A 17,443-nucleotide genomic window follows, 5' to 3' on the forward strand; every position below is an offset into this window, starting at 1 on the left:
CCTGAGCGGGACCACAGGTCACAAATAAACTATACAAGCAGGTCAGACCCCATGTTGTCACCCTTGTTTTCATTTGAGCGTTTCCCTCATGGGGAGAAGTCCATGAACTCTTGGGGATTCCTGACCACCTGACAGAGGAGAAAAAAGCCTGGGCCTGGCTTGTGGACAGGCTAGCACGATAGGTTGGTAGAAGACAAAAATACATTTTTGCTGGACTACAACCCCACTCAGGAGTGTCCTGCAGGACAGTGGAAAGGGGACATTCTCCCAGGAGGCAGAACTTCAAGCAGTGCATTGAGTCATCAACTTGGTTTAAGAGGGGAAGTGGCCTGAGGAAAGGACTGCTGGGCAGTGGTGAATGGTTTGGCTGATTGATCAGGAACCCGCAAAGGGCAAGATTAAAATATTGGAGTTAAGGAAGTCTGGAAAAGAAGCTTGTGGATTGACCACTGAGAGAAGATACAAAATGTATGGATCTCTGTCTCATTTCAATGTCTACCAGAGGGTGCCCTTTGCAGAGGAGGCACTGAACAAGCAGGTAGATAGCATGACTCATTCAATTGACATGAGCCATCCTCTCACCTCAGCCCCCTCAGAGCATGCACAGTGTGGCTGTGAACTGAATAGCCATGGTGGCAAGATGGAAGCAATGCATGGCCCGACAGCATGGGCTCCCTGTCACCAAGCTGATCTAGGATTCCTACTACTAAGTGTCCAGTCAGTCGGGACCAGCTCTTGATACGGTACCATCCCTCACCACATGGTGACAGGTTGATTACAATGAACCCAACCGTCTCAGAGGGGCCGTGATTCTTCTATGACTTCATGGGATTGATACAGGTCTGCCTTCTCCGTCCACAATGTCTTGGCTAGCATTAATATCTGAGGGCTCCCAGAGTGTCTCATTTATCATCATGGGATTCCCCCATGACATAACCATGGAGGAAGTGGGCACCTGGCCATATTATCCACTGGTCCCACTATACACCACATCAACCAGAAGCTGCCATCCTGAGAAAATGTTGGAATAACTACTTGAAGGTATAGCTAGGGCATCAGCTTGAAGATAGGGTTGAGGTGCTGTCCTTAAGATTGCCCAGAGGTCAGGTCTTCTACCAGAGGACACAGTAATGGTTTTACCAAAACTAAAATTCTATCTGCCCCCTGGCAATTTTGAACTCCTCATGCCAGTAGACCAGGCAAAGGAAGCAGTGAGTGAACTAGCAAGGATGAGTGACTCCTGCTGGCCCAGGTGAGGGGCATCTAGAAACGCTGGTAGAGAAGGAAGATGATGAGCACCAGTTAGTCTCAGGACCAGCTACAACAGCGGCGTCTGTAGCTTCTTCCACTCCTCCTCCTATTGTCTTCCTTTTAAAAAAAAGGAAAGAAAGAAATTGTAACTCGCCACCACCTTGAAGAAGCAGTGGCAGGACACAAAACTTAAGGAGGTGTGCAAGTTGATCTGGTGCGAAGGGTGACACTGTCATTGCCCTGCCTAGCCCTCAAACCTGTCTGCGTGCTCCCTAGACTTCCAACTGCCAGCATCTGCTCATGGCTGAGAGAGCTTTTCCCAGAACTGCAGAAAGCTGACTGCACATATCATGGGTCACAAGTGCCGGGGAGCAGCCTCAACACTCAAAGATGGTGTCTAAACACCCAGCCTGCTTGCCCTGTGGGTGGGATCATCCTGAGGCCTGTGTTTGGTACCACGTCTGAGGGTTTCCCTGCAGGAGAAATCTTCAGTTGCCCTCTGTGCTAGCGGCTTAATGGTGCAGACTTCCAGGGCTGCCTCCCTCCCTGCATCGTTTTCCCACCCCCCAGCAGTGCTACTTACACTTCCCAAATAAACTATTTTCACTCCAGTCCTTATCTCAAGGTCAGCTCTTGGACGAAACTCCGCTAAGACACTTGTGGTTCAAGGACCATGCTTTGAGAAGCAATGATTTAGAGTGAACTCATTTCTATTTTTAAAACATCTCTCCCCCTCCCCCTCGTCCTCTCCCTCTGCCTCCTCCTCTCCGCCCCTTTCATGTGTGTGCGCACACACACGCGAGCACATTTAATACGTGAAAAAGGTCTAGAAGGATATAAACTAAGTATTACCAATAGTTCTTTCCGGGTGGTGGAATCATGAACATTTCAGATTTCCTTTGAGTTTTTCTCTGCATTCTGTTATTCTGCAGCAGCAACTGTGTTAGTTAGCAATTAGGAGATTATCGGTGAGCTCCACGGGGTGGTGGGGAGCAGAGCCAGGCTGCCGTGGTGGATGAACGGCAGGGGAGGGTGTGTAGACGATTCTTTCAAGAAACCGGGCCAGAGAAAGCCAAGAAACGAGGTGGTCGCTAAAGGTGGGACAACTGTAGAAAGTGCTGTTTTAAGAGAAACTTGAGCATGTTTATAGGCTGAGGGAAAGTAGCCAGTGCCAAAGAGGGAGACAAAACCACAGAGTGGAGAGGGGGATAATGGAAGGAGTCGGTCCCAGAGGAGGTCTGCGGAGATCAGACCAGGGCCCAGGGGGAGGAACTGGGTCTGAACAGAAGGCATACTTCATCCTCAGACTAGAGGAAAGGAGGTGAGGACGGACGAGTGACAAATGCATTAACTTCACCCATTTGTTTATTTTACCCTCAGCCTCATTTCAAAGAGGACTTGAGGCATTTCTATAGATAAGTTGATAGGCTGAGGGGAACTAGAAGTTGAGAAGTCCATCCCTGCCGGCCCCCCTTCAGGGGTTCTGCTTTCTTCCCTGAGTGGAATGCAAGATCTCCCATTGAGAAAGGAGCAGGGGTGTGTCTATGGGCCTGGAGCAGACAGGCAAAGGTTTGGAATGGTGGGGAAGGGACTGAGCGAGGGGGCCCAGCTGGACCTTCTATAAAGACCATCAGATGGAGCTGAGGGCCCAGATTTGGCCCAGCTCCAGGCTGCATAACTGTGGAATCTTCTCCGCCAGCTTGGGGTGGAGGAGTCCATGCTGCTTACTTGCTCTGGCTTAAGGCAAGTCACTTCACCCCCTCTGAGCTACAGTTTCCTCACCTGCAAATGGGGAGAAAAATGTCAAGTCTGGAAGGCTGTCATGAGGATTAAATAAAACAATGGACCGAACCTCCTAAGCCCAGTGCCTGGCACATGGGAGTGGCTCCATGTTCATTCTCTTGCCCTTCCCCCTACGAGTGGGCCTGAGCCAATGTTACCTGGATGGAAAAGGATGTCGGTGCCGGTACCTTGGATTGGTAGATGCTGCTAGACACAACAATTTTAAATACAGTTGACTCTGTTATTCAAAGTAGTTATGTTCTATAAAGTTGATGCAAAGACTGAAATGGTGAATACAGAACAATTGCTCCTTGGGGAAATACTGCATTCGGTTCCTGCAAGCCTCTGGCCACATTTTCATCAATGGAGCAATACATAACCTGGTCTTATGTGTGTTTCTGTTTAAAGACACTTTATTTAATATATACTGCTGATTCATTACCATTGAACTCACAGCTAACAGCACTGTAACTCCTGCCTGACTGAAGCTTATCCAACACCCATATTTTCTCCCTAAGGCACATCACAGCCTTCTTGCACTTAGAAACACTAGACAGCACTTCTGCACTATGCTTGGGAGCCATTTTAAACAGCAAACTCACCAGCAAAAATAAGAAAATCGTGGCACTGAATACAGCACAAAAAAGATACTTGTTTACAGTATAAGAGTTGAAACAAGAAGGCAGAGCGTTGCCTTGTGCAACCTCCGCTGGGAACACGCAAGTCTAAATTTTCACCACTCTGTGCATGCGCATGTCCACAGATGACGTGAAAGCGCCTCAAATCACGATTTGGGGGTTACAAATAAATTTTATGATTAGGTGAGTTTGCAAATATGGGATCCATGAATAATAAAGATCAACTATATCTTTATTTTTTTCTGATTATAAAATTGAATAATAAACAACAGAGCTATACAATGTAAAAGTTAAAATCCACGCCCTGCCAGCCCATAGATAAACATGGTTAGAATTGCTACAGATTTTTGCTGTACAAATAATGCGTGTGCACACTGTATGTCTGCGCATGTCCATGTCTGTGCATGTCCGTGTCTGTGTGTCTGTTTGGGTCTTCCTTTGTTTTGTTTTGTTTTCTTCCACTCAAAGATATCTCTTGGACAGCTTTCAAAAAAAAAAAATTCCTGATGTTCTTTTTCAGGGTATGAATGGAAGCAGGCGGCAAACACTGCAGCTGGGACCTCCAAGTCTTAGTTCAGACCCCTCAGCCGCATCAGGTTGGGGAAACAGATCCAGAAAGAGCAATGACTTGCCAAACCTAATTATAACCAACAGTTGGAGTGAGGGTAGTGCTCTGCATATTAACTTAGATGGAGTAAGGTCAGGAGAAGAACAGCTCCAAGGGGGAAAAGACTAAAAGCTGGAAAGTATTGTGAAAAGTCAAAGAGACTGTGACTTTCAGCCAGAGAAAACCATGTTCCATCCACTTTGGAAGAGACTGGAGCTAGACACGAAGAGGAACTTAGCTACTGAAAGGATTCAGACAATAGAATAAAATAGTACCAGAGCTCGTTCTAAAAGCAGCTACAGGACAGCATAGGGAAGGCTAAGCTGCTGCAACAAAGACACCCCAAATACAATGGCTCATAGAAAATGGAAGCTTATTTCTCACTCTCTGGTCCACAGTGATGGGTGGCTCCACTCCACGTAGTCATTCAGGACCCAGGTTCCTTCCTTATCTTTGCTCCATCAGCCCCTTTGAAGCGCTATTGAAGCTGGGTCCCGGCACATCTGTGTTCCAACTCGAGGGAAGAGGAAATGGAGCATGGAAGAGCAAAAGCTCATTGCCTTAAGGACTATTTCTATTTATGTTCTGTCGGAAAGGACTTAGTCACAAAGCCACACTTGGCTGCAAAAGCAGCTGGAAAGTGCGGTCTCTAGTGGACCAGCCATTTCTCCATCCACTATGTTGGTACAGAAGAAGAGGAGGAGGGATTTTGATAGACAATTAGCAATTTCTTCCACATCTCCTTTCTCTGAGCCTCAGTATTTTCCTCTATAAAATGGGGATAATAATATCTACTGGTTTACATTGCTATGAGACTCAGATCCAATAATTTATGTGAGAGCGCTCAGTAAACCCTGCTGGGCTTGATAAGGAGTTCACATTGTTTTCCCTCTAGACCGCAAGCTCCTTGAGATTAACGGGCCATAGTTTATTCCATCCCTTGCACAACGCAGGCCTAGAGTCAATATCAGTAAATGCCTTAAGGACTGTTTCTATTTATATTTTATTGGAAAGGACTTAGTCATAAAGGCACACACTGGTTCAAGAGCAGCTGGAAAATGCATCTAAGAGCAGACCAACCACTTCTCCAGCTACTATGTTGCTATCGAAGAGGATGGATCACACGCAGGATAAATGAAGCCCACTGTTTCATCCATCATTGAGACTTTTTTCATTTCACTTCAAGTACTTCAATAATTTAGACCCTGCCTTCTCTACAAAAAAAAAGTCGGGGGGAGTGCATATCAGTGTATCATTTGGGATTCTTCTGGTTGCCAAGTGACAGCACACTGCTATTAAACTTGCTTAAGCAATAAGATGGACCATCTCATATATCCCAAAGCGTGGGCTCTGCATCAGAGCAGCAGCTCCTCCTCCCTAGGACACTCCCAGCCTCAGTCACATGTTGGCTGCATCCTCAGACTGGAAGCAAGGTGCCTGCAATTCTAAGTGTGATTCCAAGCATCGCCACCAAACACATCCACACCCAGCAAAGGGGGCAGAGTGTTTTTGAAAGTGAAGAGACCCTTTCCAGAAGCCCCCTTTCTTCCATAGCCTTCCCCTCTGGCTTCTCAGATCAGCCATGTCTGAGCCCAAACCACACTGGCAAGAGGAACGCAACCACCACAGTGGACTCAAACCAAATGGGACTTATTCCTGGAGTGGGTTGGGGTCAGCCTTCCCTTGGTCACATGGGGAAGGGGGCCACCTGAACAAAATGAGGGCTCTGACTGCAAGGAAAACTCGAGGAATGGCTGTTGCATGAGCAACCACCTTGTTTCTGGCAATGATGGGGACACGGGACCAGACGATGGTGAGATGGAGGAGTCATAAACAGCAGAGGAGTAAACTTCGAGCTCTTTCTTAAATTGTACCTCAATAAAGTTTAACTGCAGTGAAGACATTTCTGGAGGAACTGGGGAGCCACTCTCGATGCCTCCTTTTCTCTCATCCCCATATCCAATTCATTCCAAATTTCATAGCGTCTACACTTTCAATACCCCAGCCTTCTCTCCTGACCTATTGTCATGGCCCCAGTTCAGGTCTCACCTCCTGCAGGCACTAGGACAACAGTGACCTGACTGGTGTCCCGTCTCTCTTCCTGCAATCCACATCTTTGCTGCTGTCATTCAGCTACAGACCTTTCCGGTGCCCGGCGCTGTACATATGCAGACAGATCAGAAAGGGTCCCAGCCTTCACCTTGCTGATGGCATAAGGAGCATCTCCCTGACTTCCTGAAACCCACACCAACCCAGGTTATTCCCCTGCTGGAAACCCCAGTGCCTTCAGGAAATCCTTTACCATGACCCTCAACACCCAAGCCCCTTCCCCACCCCACCTCCAACAGTACACAACTGCTTGTGCATCTCCCCAAATGTGCCCTCCCCTTTCACGCCTCCATGCTTCTGCACACGCTGTCCCCTCCGCCTAGAAATCCCTTATCCCCTCTCCATCTGGCACACAAGACAAGGTCTCCTATTACTCTTTCTCCCTCTCTCCTGCTCCACCCCCTCTTCCCTCCCCTCCCCCCCCCCCCCCCCCCCCCCCGCCCCAACAAATATAGAACTCCAGAAATGTTTGCTGAATGCAGAGAACTCCTTGGGTCAGACATTACCCAAGGGCAGGACTTTCCAAACTTCCCCCCCAAGCACTCTTTAAGAAAGTGAAGAGGAAACGGGACCCCAGGGCTTAGGAGTGTGGGGGTCCTGACCGTGCGCTCTGAGTAAGCAGGGCATTTCTCGAGTTTTATCTTTATATTTTATGCAAAAGTTTTATTCTATGCAGATTACACGACATATCCCTGTTTGTTTTAACACAAAATATTATTTTTCCTCAATCTTGAAATTGATGGTCCGGAAAGATGCTCCTTGTTTACTGTTATCCTCTTAAATTAGCCGTCCCCCGCCGCCCAGCCGCCGCAGGGACCCTAAGCGAGATCTGGATGTTGCTTGGCGGGCAAACCCAGAAAGAACAGCTGGGTTTCGCTCCCCGGGGAGCAGAAGAATGATGGGGGCGGGGAGGTGGTCCGGAGGCTGGAGGCCGGGCCCCGCCCCTCCTCTCCCCCGCCCGCCGCGGGGGCGGAGTCGCTCGGGCCCCGCCCGCGGGGGCGGGGAGGGAGCCACGGCCACCGGCCGCTCGCGCTTGGCTGGTTCCGGGTTGAGAGGCTGCGCTCGGACCGGAGCAGTGGCCGCTGAGTCGGCGAGGGTAAGGGGCCGCGCCGGGCAGGGTCTTGGGGCCGGAATCGGGCAGCTGAGCGTGCTCGCACCCCTCCGCTCCTCTGCCAGGCACAGCCGCGGTGCGGCTCCGCCTGGCTTCCCCCTCCCCTAGATTTCCCCATCCCCAGCTTCTCCCCCTCCCCCCACCGCACCCATCCCGGGATTTCAACCCCCTCAAGGCCTCCGCCCCCCTCCTAGATCCGCTCCTCCGAGCACCCGTTCCTTCGGGCTGTCCCTTCCACTAGAACCTCCTTGCCAGGAGACCCTTCCCTCAGACACCCACGGCCCCCACCCTCCGGGCACCCATCGCTCCAGGTCACCCACTACCTTGAGACCACCCTCCCGGGGTCGCATGCCGGGAGTCTCTACCCCGCTCCCTTTCCTCGAGTTGCCCCCCTCCCGGACAGCCCTCCTTCCTTCTCCAGTAGCTACTACTCCTGCCTCTCCGGGCCTGCTCCCCGTACCCAGCCCTCGGTGCTGCCCCCGACAGCGCCGCGCTCCCTCAGCCGCCCCCCTGCATCTCCTGCCCCCGGCGCCATGGCGTGTAGCCTCAAGGACGAGCTGCTCTGCTCCATCTGCCTGAGCATCTACCAGGACCCGGTGAGCCTGGGCTGCGAGCACTACTTCTGCCGCCGCTGCATCACGGAGCACTGGGTGCGGCAGGAGGCGCAGGGCGCCCGCGACTGCCCCGAGTGCCGGCGCACGTTCGCCGAGCCCGCGCTCGCGCCCAGCCTCAAGCTGGCCAACATCGTGGAGCGCTACAGCGCCTTCCCGCTGGACGCCATCCTCAACGCGCGCCGCGCCGCGCGACCCTGCCAGGCGCACGACAAGGTCAAGCTCTTCTGCCTCACGGACCGCGCGCTGCTCTGCTTCTTCTGCGACGAGCCCGCGCTGCACGAGCAGCACCAGGTCACCGGCATCGACGATGCCTTCGAGGAGTTGCAGGTGCGCGGCCGGGCCGGGGGCGGGGTCAGAGCTGGACCGGCGGCAGGGCACAGTCAGAAGTGTCTCGGGGCGGGGCCGCCGGCAGGGTCAGGGCCCTATCAGATTGGTACGGGGCGGGGACCGGGCGGGATCGCGGCGAGGGGCGGGGTTTTGGGGGCGGGGCCTTAGGCGGTCTGTGCTGGACGCGGTCAGAGATAAACCAGGAGTGGGGGTGGGTCCGCGGTTAGGATAGGTCACCGGTGGCGTGGGACGTCGGGGACAACTGAGATCAGAGCTGGAGCGGTTACAGGGCTGGGGCAGGGTTGAGGATGGGGCCGAATCAGAGTTGGGCACGGGCAGGGCCACTGTCAGGGGTCGTGAGGGCTGGACCTGTGATCAGGGCCCCGCATCAGAATAGCACAGGGCAGATTTGGGGACCAAGACAGAGATGGGGATGGGAACACAGTCGGGGCTATGCAGGGGAGGGGGCGGGGCCTCCATCTGAGGATGGGTCAGCACTGTATGGAGTAGCTGAGCTCTGGCAGGCTTGGGGGCAGCCATGCGGTCGTGCTCCCTCAGGTGCATCAGGACCTAGGAGGCAGAACCAGGGCCGGATTGGCTGGGCAGGTCAGGATTAAATCTAATAGAGGTCTAAGTTAGGGTCAGCAAGCTCCTGAGAGGGTGGTTGGTTGCCAGAGGCTAGGCCAGGGTGTGTGAGGGGTTAAGGCTGGGATCAAGTGCAGATACTGTAAGAACCATTTTGGAGTAGAGGCTATGTTGAGTATGAGGCCAGGACTTGAAGATTCAAGATTTGGAGAATAAGGCACTGAGATGAGGTGTTTGGAGAAAAGGGAAGGGGTGGACCTCTAGGAGTCTCCAGGGCCTTTTGATGACCTCCTTGGCACCCACATCAGGACCTTTGAGGACTAAGTGGAACAGTACGTGCAGGGTAATGTGAGCACAGTCAGCCTAGGACTATAATTGGTCTCCCATCTTCCCTAACCAACTCCTACTCAACTCTCAAGGCCTTGAGCAAATGTCCTCTCTGTGTAGGACTTTTGGCCCAAGCTCCACTGGCCAAAAAGTAGCATGAGAGCCACACTTCCCCAAATACTCACTGTTAACAAGTATGTTTTAAAAAGAAATGTTCCAGGATCAGCTATATTTGGGAAATATACTATATTCACTATGCCCCCTCTTGGAGGATCTGCCGTGTATATTTGCATATTAAAGGCTTCACTGTATTTACTAAAATGGTTCCCAAGCTTATTTGAGCCCAGAATCTTTTTCTCAAGCTAAACCATTTAAATCCAGCAGCCCCATGTCTCTGGTCTTACGATACCCAATCTAGCACACAGTTCCCCAGAGTGGAGACAGTCTCTTATTCATCATATCTGTGACCCCAAACCTGGCATAAGGCCTGGCCCACAGTACACGCCAATAAAGAGTGAATGAATGAATAAATGAATGACCAACACTGGCCTGAGCTGGCCCCAGAGTGTGGAGCCTTTGGAGGCAGAAGGTTTTTTTTTTAATTGAAAAGTTTCATGTGTACAACATTTTAATTCAACTTCTGTATATACTATAGCGTGCTCACCACCAAAATCTAGTTTCCATCTGTCACCATACAACTGATCCTCTTTACCCATTTCACTCTCCCCCAACTCTCCTTCCCCTCTGGTAACCATCGATCTGTTCTCTGTATCTGTGTGTTTGTTTTCGCTTTGTTTTTTTTGTTTGTTTGTTTATGCTTAAGCAGGAGCTAAATAACTACTTTCCCTGTGTTGTAGAGGGTCCTCCCGATATGTGAGTCTCTGTGAGTCAGCCCGCACCTAGCAGATGCCCATTGAGATGAGTGTTGGCCCCAGGAGAAATGGCGCCATCTTCACCATAACCCCCTCCCTGTCCCATTCATCCCCAAACCGTGACTGACTCCCTTCCAGTCTGGCTCTCTAAGGATGGAGGCCCCCTCAGAGGGTGAGCAAGGGTTGGGGGCTCTGGGAGCTTGCACAAGGCTGGCATTGGCCCTCCACCCCCAGAGCCCCTTGTGCCAGGCATTGGTGTCCCCATTTCTCCGTCTATGAAGTCACATAAACAGGGAGGAGAAGAGGGCCTTTGACAGGACTGGGTGCAGGTTGTGAGGTTGGAAGGGACTCTGTCTGTGACTGTCTGTCCAACCTCTTCACTATATAAATGTGGACACTGAGGTCTGGAGAGGTGATGTGGCTTACCCAAAGCCACACTCCCAGACGACGAGAGAGAGCCGGGCTGGGAAGCGCAGCCTGCCCTGGCCAGATCCACCACCGCCCCTCCCTGTCTGACTTTCTAGCTGGAGAGGCCTCTGCCTGCTGAGCCTGAGTTCCTCTGACTGCAAACCAGGAAATCAGAATTATTGTTTCAGGTTTTTGTGGTCCATTCCGTGTCCTGGGGAATGCAGGAGAAACTGGATATATGTTTTCTCCAAACGTTATTAAAAACACTTTCTGGACCTGCCCAGTGGCGCAGCAGTTAAGTTCGCACTTTCCGCTTTGGCAGCCCGGGGTTTGCCGGTTCGGATCCCGGGTGTGGACATGGCACCGCTTGGCACGCCATGCTGTGGTAGGCGTCCCACATATAAAGTAGAGGAAGATGGGCATGGATGTTAGCTCAGGGCCAGTCTTCCTCTGCAAAAAGAGGAGGATTGGCAGCAGTTAGCTCAAGGCTAATCTTCCTCAAAACAAAAAAAACAAACAAAAAACCACTTTCATTCTTGGGTAAAAAGGAAAACATGACTGTCACTCATTTACTCTCTAGAGTACTCTTCTGGGGTCAGACACCCTTGGGTTCCAAACCTTCCTTTAGCACTGCATGTGTCACTCGGCAAGTCATGTCATGGATGCCTTGATGCTCTCGTCTGTAAACTGGGGTCAGATGATTCTTTCCTACCAGGATTTTCGTGAGGCTCACCTGAGATGAACCTGCTATTTGAGGTGCCTGGCACGTGGTAGGGGCTGGATCAGCATGCACTCCATCCTTGCTCCGTCTACCTGGGAGAACTCCTGTGCCCAGCTGGGTGAATGCCCAGAGCCGCCTCTCTCACCTGAGAAGGAGGCCTTGCTTTGCTGCCTCCTTTGGGCTTGGCAAGAAGGTGGCAGAGAAACATCCCTCCCCACCCGAGAAGTAAGCACCTGGGTGAGGTTCGAGCCACTCCCCACCCCCACCTGCCTCTCCCTCCTAGTGAGGAAGCAGGGCTCATTAGCTCTTTAGGCACCAGGAATGAGGCTGGGCCTGCCCAGCACACCCCCTCCTCTCCCAGCAGCTGGCGGTTCATCCCCGGGGCTCCCAGAGCCTGGGTTTGGGCCCCTCTCCCAGAGAATAACAGACTCAGAGCTGGCAGGGCCTTGGCGATCGTCTGGTGCAAACTTCATGTGACAGATGGGGAAATGGCAGAGGGGGAGGGAGGGGACCTTGCCCAAGGCCTTGAGGTCAGAGGATGCTGGGCCTGGGCTCAGCCAATCTCCTCGCACCCCGCCTAGCCGTTGACCTGGAACTTTTATATTTATTGTAAATCCTGGGAGCAGAAAGGTCAAGAGCTCTGGCTGTGTACCGGGCAGCTCCGATCCTGGCCCCTACCATTTTCTGACTGTGTGACCTCAGGAAAGTTACTTACCATCTCTGAGCCTCAGGTCCCTCACTGACAGCATGGGAGCAATGGGGTTAGGATTAAATAGGATGACATTTGAAGAACTTAGTACTTCACTCAGCACCTAGTAAGCACTCAATAAATGACAGCCCTAGTGCGCCACATCATACTCTGCACTATTGACATTTGGGGCCAGGTAAGTCTTTGTTGTGCAAGGCAATCTTGTGCATTATAGGATGTTTAGCAGCATCCCTGGCCTCTACTCCCAGAGACCAGTAGCACTCACCCTCCAAGGTGTAACAACGAAAAATGTCTCCAGACTCCATCAAATGTCCCCTGGGGTCCAGATCCCCCCCTGGTTGAGAACCCTGGCCGAGAGAAGTGCTACTCAGCTTTCCAGGCTCAGCTCAAATATCAGTTCCTCAGCGAAGCTTTCCCTGACTTGCCAAGCAGAATTGCTCTGTATTCCGGATTCCGGTACTGGGGTCAGATCCTGGCATCATCATTGGTAAGCCGTGTGTCCTTGGTAGGTCACTTCACTTCTCCAAGCCTCCACCTGCTCATCTCTAACACGGGGATAATGTGACCTTCCTGGGAAGGACATTGTAAGGAGTCGGGATGCTGTATCAGACGTGTCTGATCCTGTGCCTGGCCCAGAGCAACAAAACAATTTTAAAACTGTTTATTTTTTTATTATTAAATTAACATAATCAACAGAGCTATATAAGGTAAACACTAAAATCCTTCCATGGATCCTATCGCATAGAAAAACTTGGTTAGAATTGCTTTATAGTCCTACAGAATTGCTGTTGTGTAAATAGCACGCGAGCACGTGTGAGCACGTGTGTGTGTGTATGCGGGCCTTCCTTTTTTTTTCCCTGCTGAGTATCAGACCACAGAGCAAGGGGGAGGGAGGGAGCCCCGTCTCAGAAGGGTTGGGGGCTTCTGAGCAGCACTCATGGGGCCCCAGCCCAATGCCTGAGGCTGTGCTGAGCACGTTCTCTCTCATATCTCATTTCATCTTCACAAAACCCTGCCGAGTGGGCACTGTCGTTTAATTTGCTCCTTTTATAGATGAGGAAACAGAGGCGCAGAGGCATTCGGTGGCCCAGCTGGTGAATGGCAGGGCAGGATTTGAAGCCAGTCTGACTGGGCCCCTCACGGCCTCCGAGCTGCCTCTGAGGGCCTCGGAATTGTCTCCCTCCCCCTGCCTGTCTTTGTATTTTGAGTACTCAGCACAGGGTCAGGCTGAGGACACAGTCTGTCTGTGCCGACTCACGCACCGAGGGCAGGTGGCCGGCTGTCGTCTTGGGCAGGCATGGCACTGGCTCTCTGGCCATCTCGGCTCCCTAACCTCCAGAGAAGGGATTGGATCCAGGCCCAGCCACCCCCTGCAGGCCTCATGTGACGACTGGAGCCTTTCCCAAGGCCTCCTTCATGCCAAGGGAGACAGGGGTGGATCAGCCTTGGATGGGAGCCCTGACGAGCTGGGCACGGTGATGCAGAGATGCTGAGGCAGCCACCCGGGGAGAGAGCTGGGTTCAGGGACTGGGTTCAAATCCTGCCTCTGGCTTCTTCCAGCTGAGCGGGAGACCCTGCCTTCTCTGCACCCTTTCCCAATCTGGGAAACGGAGGTGAGAACAAGACTGTCCACTTTTATTTGTTTGTTTGTTTTTGAGGAAGATTAGCCCTGAGCTAACATTTGCTGCCAATCCTCCTCTTTTGCTGAGGAAGACTGATCCTGAGCTAACATCCGTGCCCATCTTCCTCTCCTTTATATGTGGGACGCCTGTCACACTGTGGCTTGCCAAGTGGTGCCATGGCTGCACCCGGGATCCGAACTGGTGAAGCCCTGGCCACTGAAGCGGAATGTGCGCACTTAAGCACTGCGCCACCGGGCCGGCCCCCGAGACTGTCCACGTTATGTGTGAAGGCACTTTATTTTGCACCGTGGACAGGGAGGCAGCCAGAGTGTCTGTGTCCTGGGGGAAGCAGCCTCTGCTGTTTCTTTTCCCAGGAGAGGGCAGCATTTATGTGCCAACCGCAGCCTCCATGGGGGCGAGGCTGGCTGAGTCAAACCCAGGGCTGCCTGTGGGCGTCTCCACTTCCCTCTTCACAGGTGTCTGTGGGCGGCCAGGAATGCCCTGTTCATCCAGGACACCTTGGCTGAGCACACGCTGCAGAGTAGAAACTTAGAGTTGAAGTGGGGGCCCCAGGATGTTTATTTTATGGGGAGAAGAGGATCTGGCAGGGAATGACAACAACGGAAATAATAACCACTCTAAAAAACAAGGGCCAGTTTTATTGGGCGCTTGCTGTGTGCCAGGTGCCGTTACGGGCATTAAATTCTCACAACAGCCCTTTTTGCTTTCCCTACTCCCTGAGTGGGACTAAGACCAGCACCATTTCACGGATGAAGACACTCAGGCTGGGAGGTTCCGTCACTTGCCCAAGGTCACACTGCGATAGGAGGCAGGGCTGGGATTCAGACACGGGTCTGTCTGGCTCAGAACTCACCCTCCTCCCACCAACGTGCTAACTGCCTCTGGTAGCATCCAAATGGGGAGGGACCTCAGAAATCATCCAGTTCCCCCTTTCCCCACTTTCCAGTTGGGGAAACTGACTTGCCCGAGGTTGGTCCAGAGCTCAGCTCCCCGACTCTCAGTCCAGGTGTGTTTTCACAGCATCCTTTACCGTCGGGACTGCGCACTCTGCTTGGACACATGGGGTGGGTGTGGACAATTTGGAGGTGGGTTCCATTTTGGATTCAGGAATTCAGTCAATAACTTCTTCAGTCGACACTTTTGCTGTGGCTCCTGAGGCCAGGCCCTGTGCTGGGCCCAGGAGAGAACGGAACGAGCCCTGGGCCTGCTGTGGTTCTCTCTCCTGCTCTCTTCTCTCTCTCCCTCTCTCTCAGTTAATCCTCACAGCAACCCTATGAGCTGGGTCTCATTGCCCCGTTTTACAAATGAGGAAACTGAGGCTCAGAAACTGTGCCTAAGGTCACACAACCACTAAGTGTCCCTGAGGCTGGAACTCGGACTCAGGTTTTCTGAGTCTGCCCAGGGACGGGCATGAGGTGAGCAGGTGGTTTGTTGGGGCTGGAGGGGAGGGTGTGTAAGGGGAGGCAAGAATGGGAAAGTGAGGATCGACCAGCTCAAGAAGGGCTTTGAGTGCACCACGGCCCACCCCAAGGAGCTTGGACTTGATCCTGAAGACGCTGGGGAGCCAGGCACAGGTTTGAGCAGGTGAGCATGGCCTGATCAGATCTGCGTCACGGGGCGGTGTGCAGGTGGGACTGCTGAGAGAGCCTGGAGGCAGGGGGCAGCGGGAGGTGCTGCCAGGCCTGCTGGGCTGAGTAGACAGGGCAGGGCGGGGCTCAAAGACAGGAGGAGTACCAGAGTTCAAGTCTGTCGGGAGGAACAAGAGCATCAGGGGTTGGAGAGGGGTTTTGGGGAAAGGAGAGGCAAGTTCAGCTTGCCATGTTATGATTTCTTGCATCCTTGGGTCAGAGAGGGGAAGAGAGGGCAGAACATGGGCACGGAGGAGGGGAGATAGCCTTGAGCGCCTACTGTGTGCCAGCGCCATGCTGGGCCCTTTTGTAGGTGTCATCTCATTTAACCCTCACCACAAGCTGTGAGTGGCTCTTATCCACGTTTCACAGATGAGGCTGAGAGGTGGGAAGATGTGATGTGCCCTAGGTCACACAGCCGGGATTGGAACCCAGGTTTTTCTGGTTCCAGGGTTCATGCTGTCCCCCCCTGGGCAGCACTACTTGATGAGGGGGGCGAGAAGGGTCCCTGAAACCGGGGGGAGATGACTTTTTGTAGCAGCTTTGTCCTCTGGGCCGGGGGCAGGGTGGCCTCGCAGGAGGGGAAGTCTGACCTTGGGGACGTGTGAGCCCTGGCTGTCTGTCCTCCCCACAGCTGCTGCCCCAGTCCCGGCCTCTCCAAACCTGTGGGAGCCTCAGAGCCTCTCACCTGACATATCTGCATAATTCGGTGCTCCGGTCTGCCCCAGCCCTGACCCTGCCCCCCTCTCTGGAAGAAGGGGTACAGAGCCGTGGCCCCACCCTCTGAGGTGTGTCCCTCCTGTCCCCTCTTCCTGCCCTGCCCCAGCTCTAAAGGGACCCTCCAGGCTGACCTTCAAGGCCTCCCCCACGCCCCACCCTCACCCCAGCTAGCCCCACTGGCCTTTCCAGCCTGTGACTCCACCCACCTGCCACATACCTGGCTCCAGCCAACCCCAGCGGCCCCCTACTTCCTGCACACACCAGGTGTGCCCCTGCCTGACTAGTTCTCTCCACCTGGAAGGCTCTGGCCCCACCCCAGATGTGAAGGACCCCACCCACCCATCCTCCCTGATCCTCCATCAGAAGTCAGCTCTCTCCTGGAAGCTCCCCAGTTCTGAGTCCCTATTTCACACGTAATTGTAATTATTAGCATGATAATGACCACAGCCAAGAGTGACCGAGCACGTCCTGTAACCCTCCCGAGACCATGGAGCCGGGGCGCCATCAGCGCAGATGTGGAAACTGAGGCGGAGGGAGAGTGTCACGAACACGGCCAGGGGCGGATTGGATCCTAGGTGGTCCCTCCAGGTTTATCCTGTTCTCCTCGTGGTCTGCCTATTCACATTTCTGCCTCCCCGCCTAACTGCAGATCCTCAAGGGCAAGGACTGTGTCAACAGCCCCCGGAGTGGCTGGCACAAAGCGGACCGTGGTGCCCAGACATGATCACCATATTGAATTGAGCAGGACGCAGAGCGGCTGAGCGGTTTCCATCATGGCTTTCGGAGCCACTCAGAGCCCCGCTTCGGCCTTTTATGAGCTGTGTGACCTTAAGCAAGCTGCCTGACCTCTCTGAGCTCCATTTCCCCCTCTGTGAGATGGAGATGATAAAGACACTAACCTCCTGGGGTGGTTGTGAGAATTAGGTGACATGACACCTGTGAAGTTCAGACCCACACCATGTGACCTCCAGCCCTTCTGGTTCTGAGTCTCTGGCATCGCCACTGTCCTTCCTTCTGGTTAACTCTATCATTAGGAGTTTATCAACACTCCTTGTTTCCTATCTGACTTCTGCTGGAAGTAAGTTTTCTGGTTGGTTCTCCTCTGTCAAGCTCTGTGGCCATGGGCCAGTTGGTCCCTTTTCTTGGACCTCAGTTTCCTGTTCTAGAAATCCAGGGGTTTGGACCAGATGGCCCCTGGGGCCCTTTCCTGCTCTGGCCATCTGAGGAGGCAGGGAGGGCCCTGGACACAGCATGGGGTGAGGACATGGAGAAGTGACCAAGAAGCCTCACGTGGGGCATGGTGGCCACTCCGTCTCCCGGGCACCCAGTGTATGCCAAGCTCTGCCCTAGGAGGCTAAACACTTCTTACCATTATCTCATTTCACCCTCCC

The 17,443-nt window shown here is 53.0% G+C and overlaps 1 protein-coding gene across 4 annotated transcripts in view; it reads left to right on the forward strand.

Moving 5' to 3' along the window:
• Positions 1-7,361: 7,361 nt before the first annotated feature.
• Positions 7,362-17,443, forward strand: part of TRIM62 (tripartite motif containing 62) — a 30,452-nt gene continuing 20,370 nt past the window's right edge. The window contains exons 1-2 of one of the 4 annotated variants that reach the window (XM_014837880.3): positions 7,362-7,483; positions 7,920-8,439. In XM_014837880.3, coding sequence (XP_014693366.1) covers positions 8,032-8,439 — 408 coding nt within the window. In that variant the 5' untranslated portion in view covers positions 7,362-7,483; positions 7,920-8,031. The remainder of the gene's footprint in view (positions 7,484-7,919; positions 8,440-17,443) is intronic. The other 3 variants (XM_070510408.1, XM_044770294.2, XM_070510409.1) reach the window with 3 other exon arrangements.

Source organism: Equus asinus, chromosome 5, assembly GCF_041296235.1.
Source record: "Equus asinus isolate D_3611 breed Donkey chromosome 5, EquAss-T2T_v2, whole genome shotgun sequence".
NCBI lineage: Eukaryota > Metazoa > Chordata > Mammalia > Perissodactyla > Equidae > Equus > Equus asinus.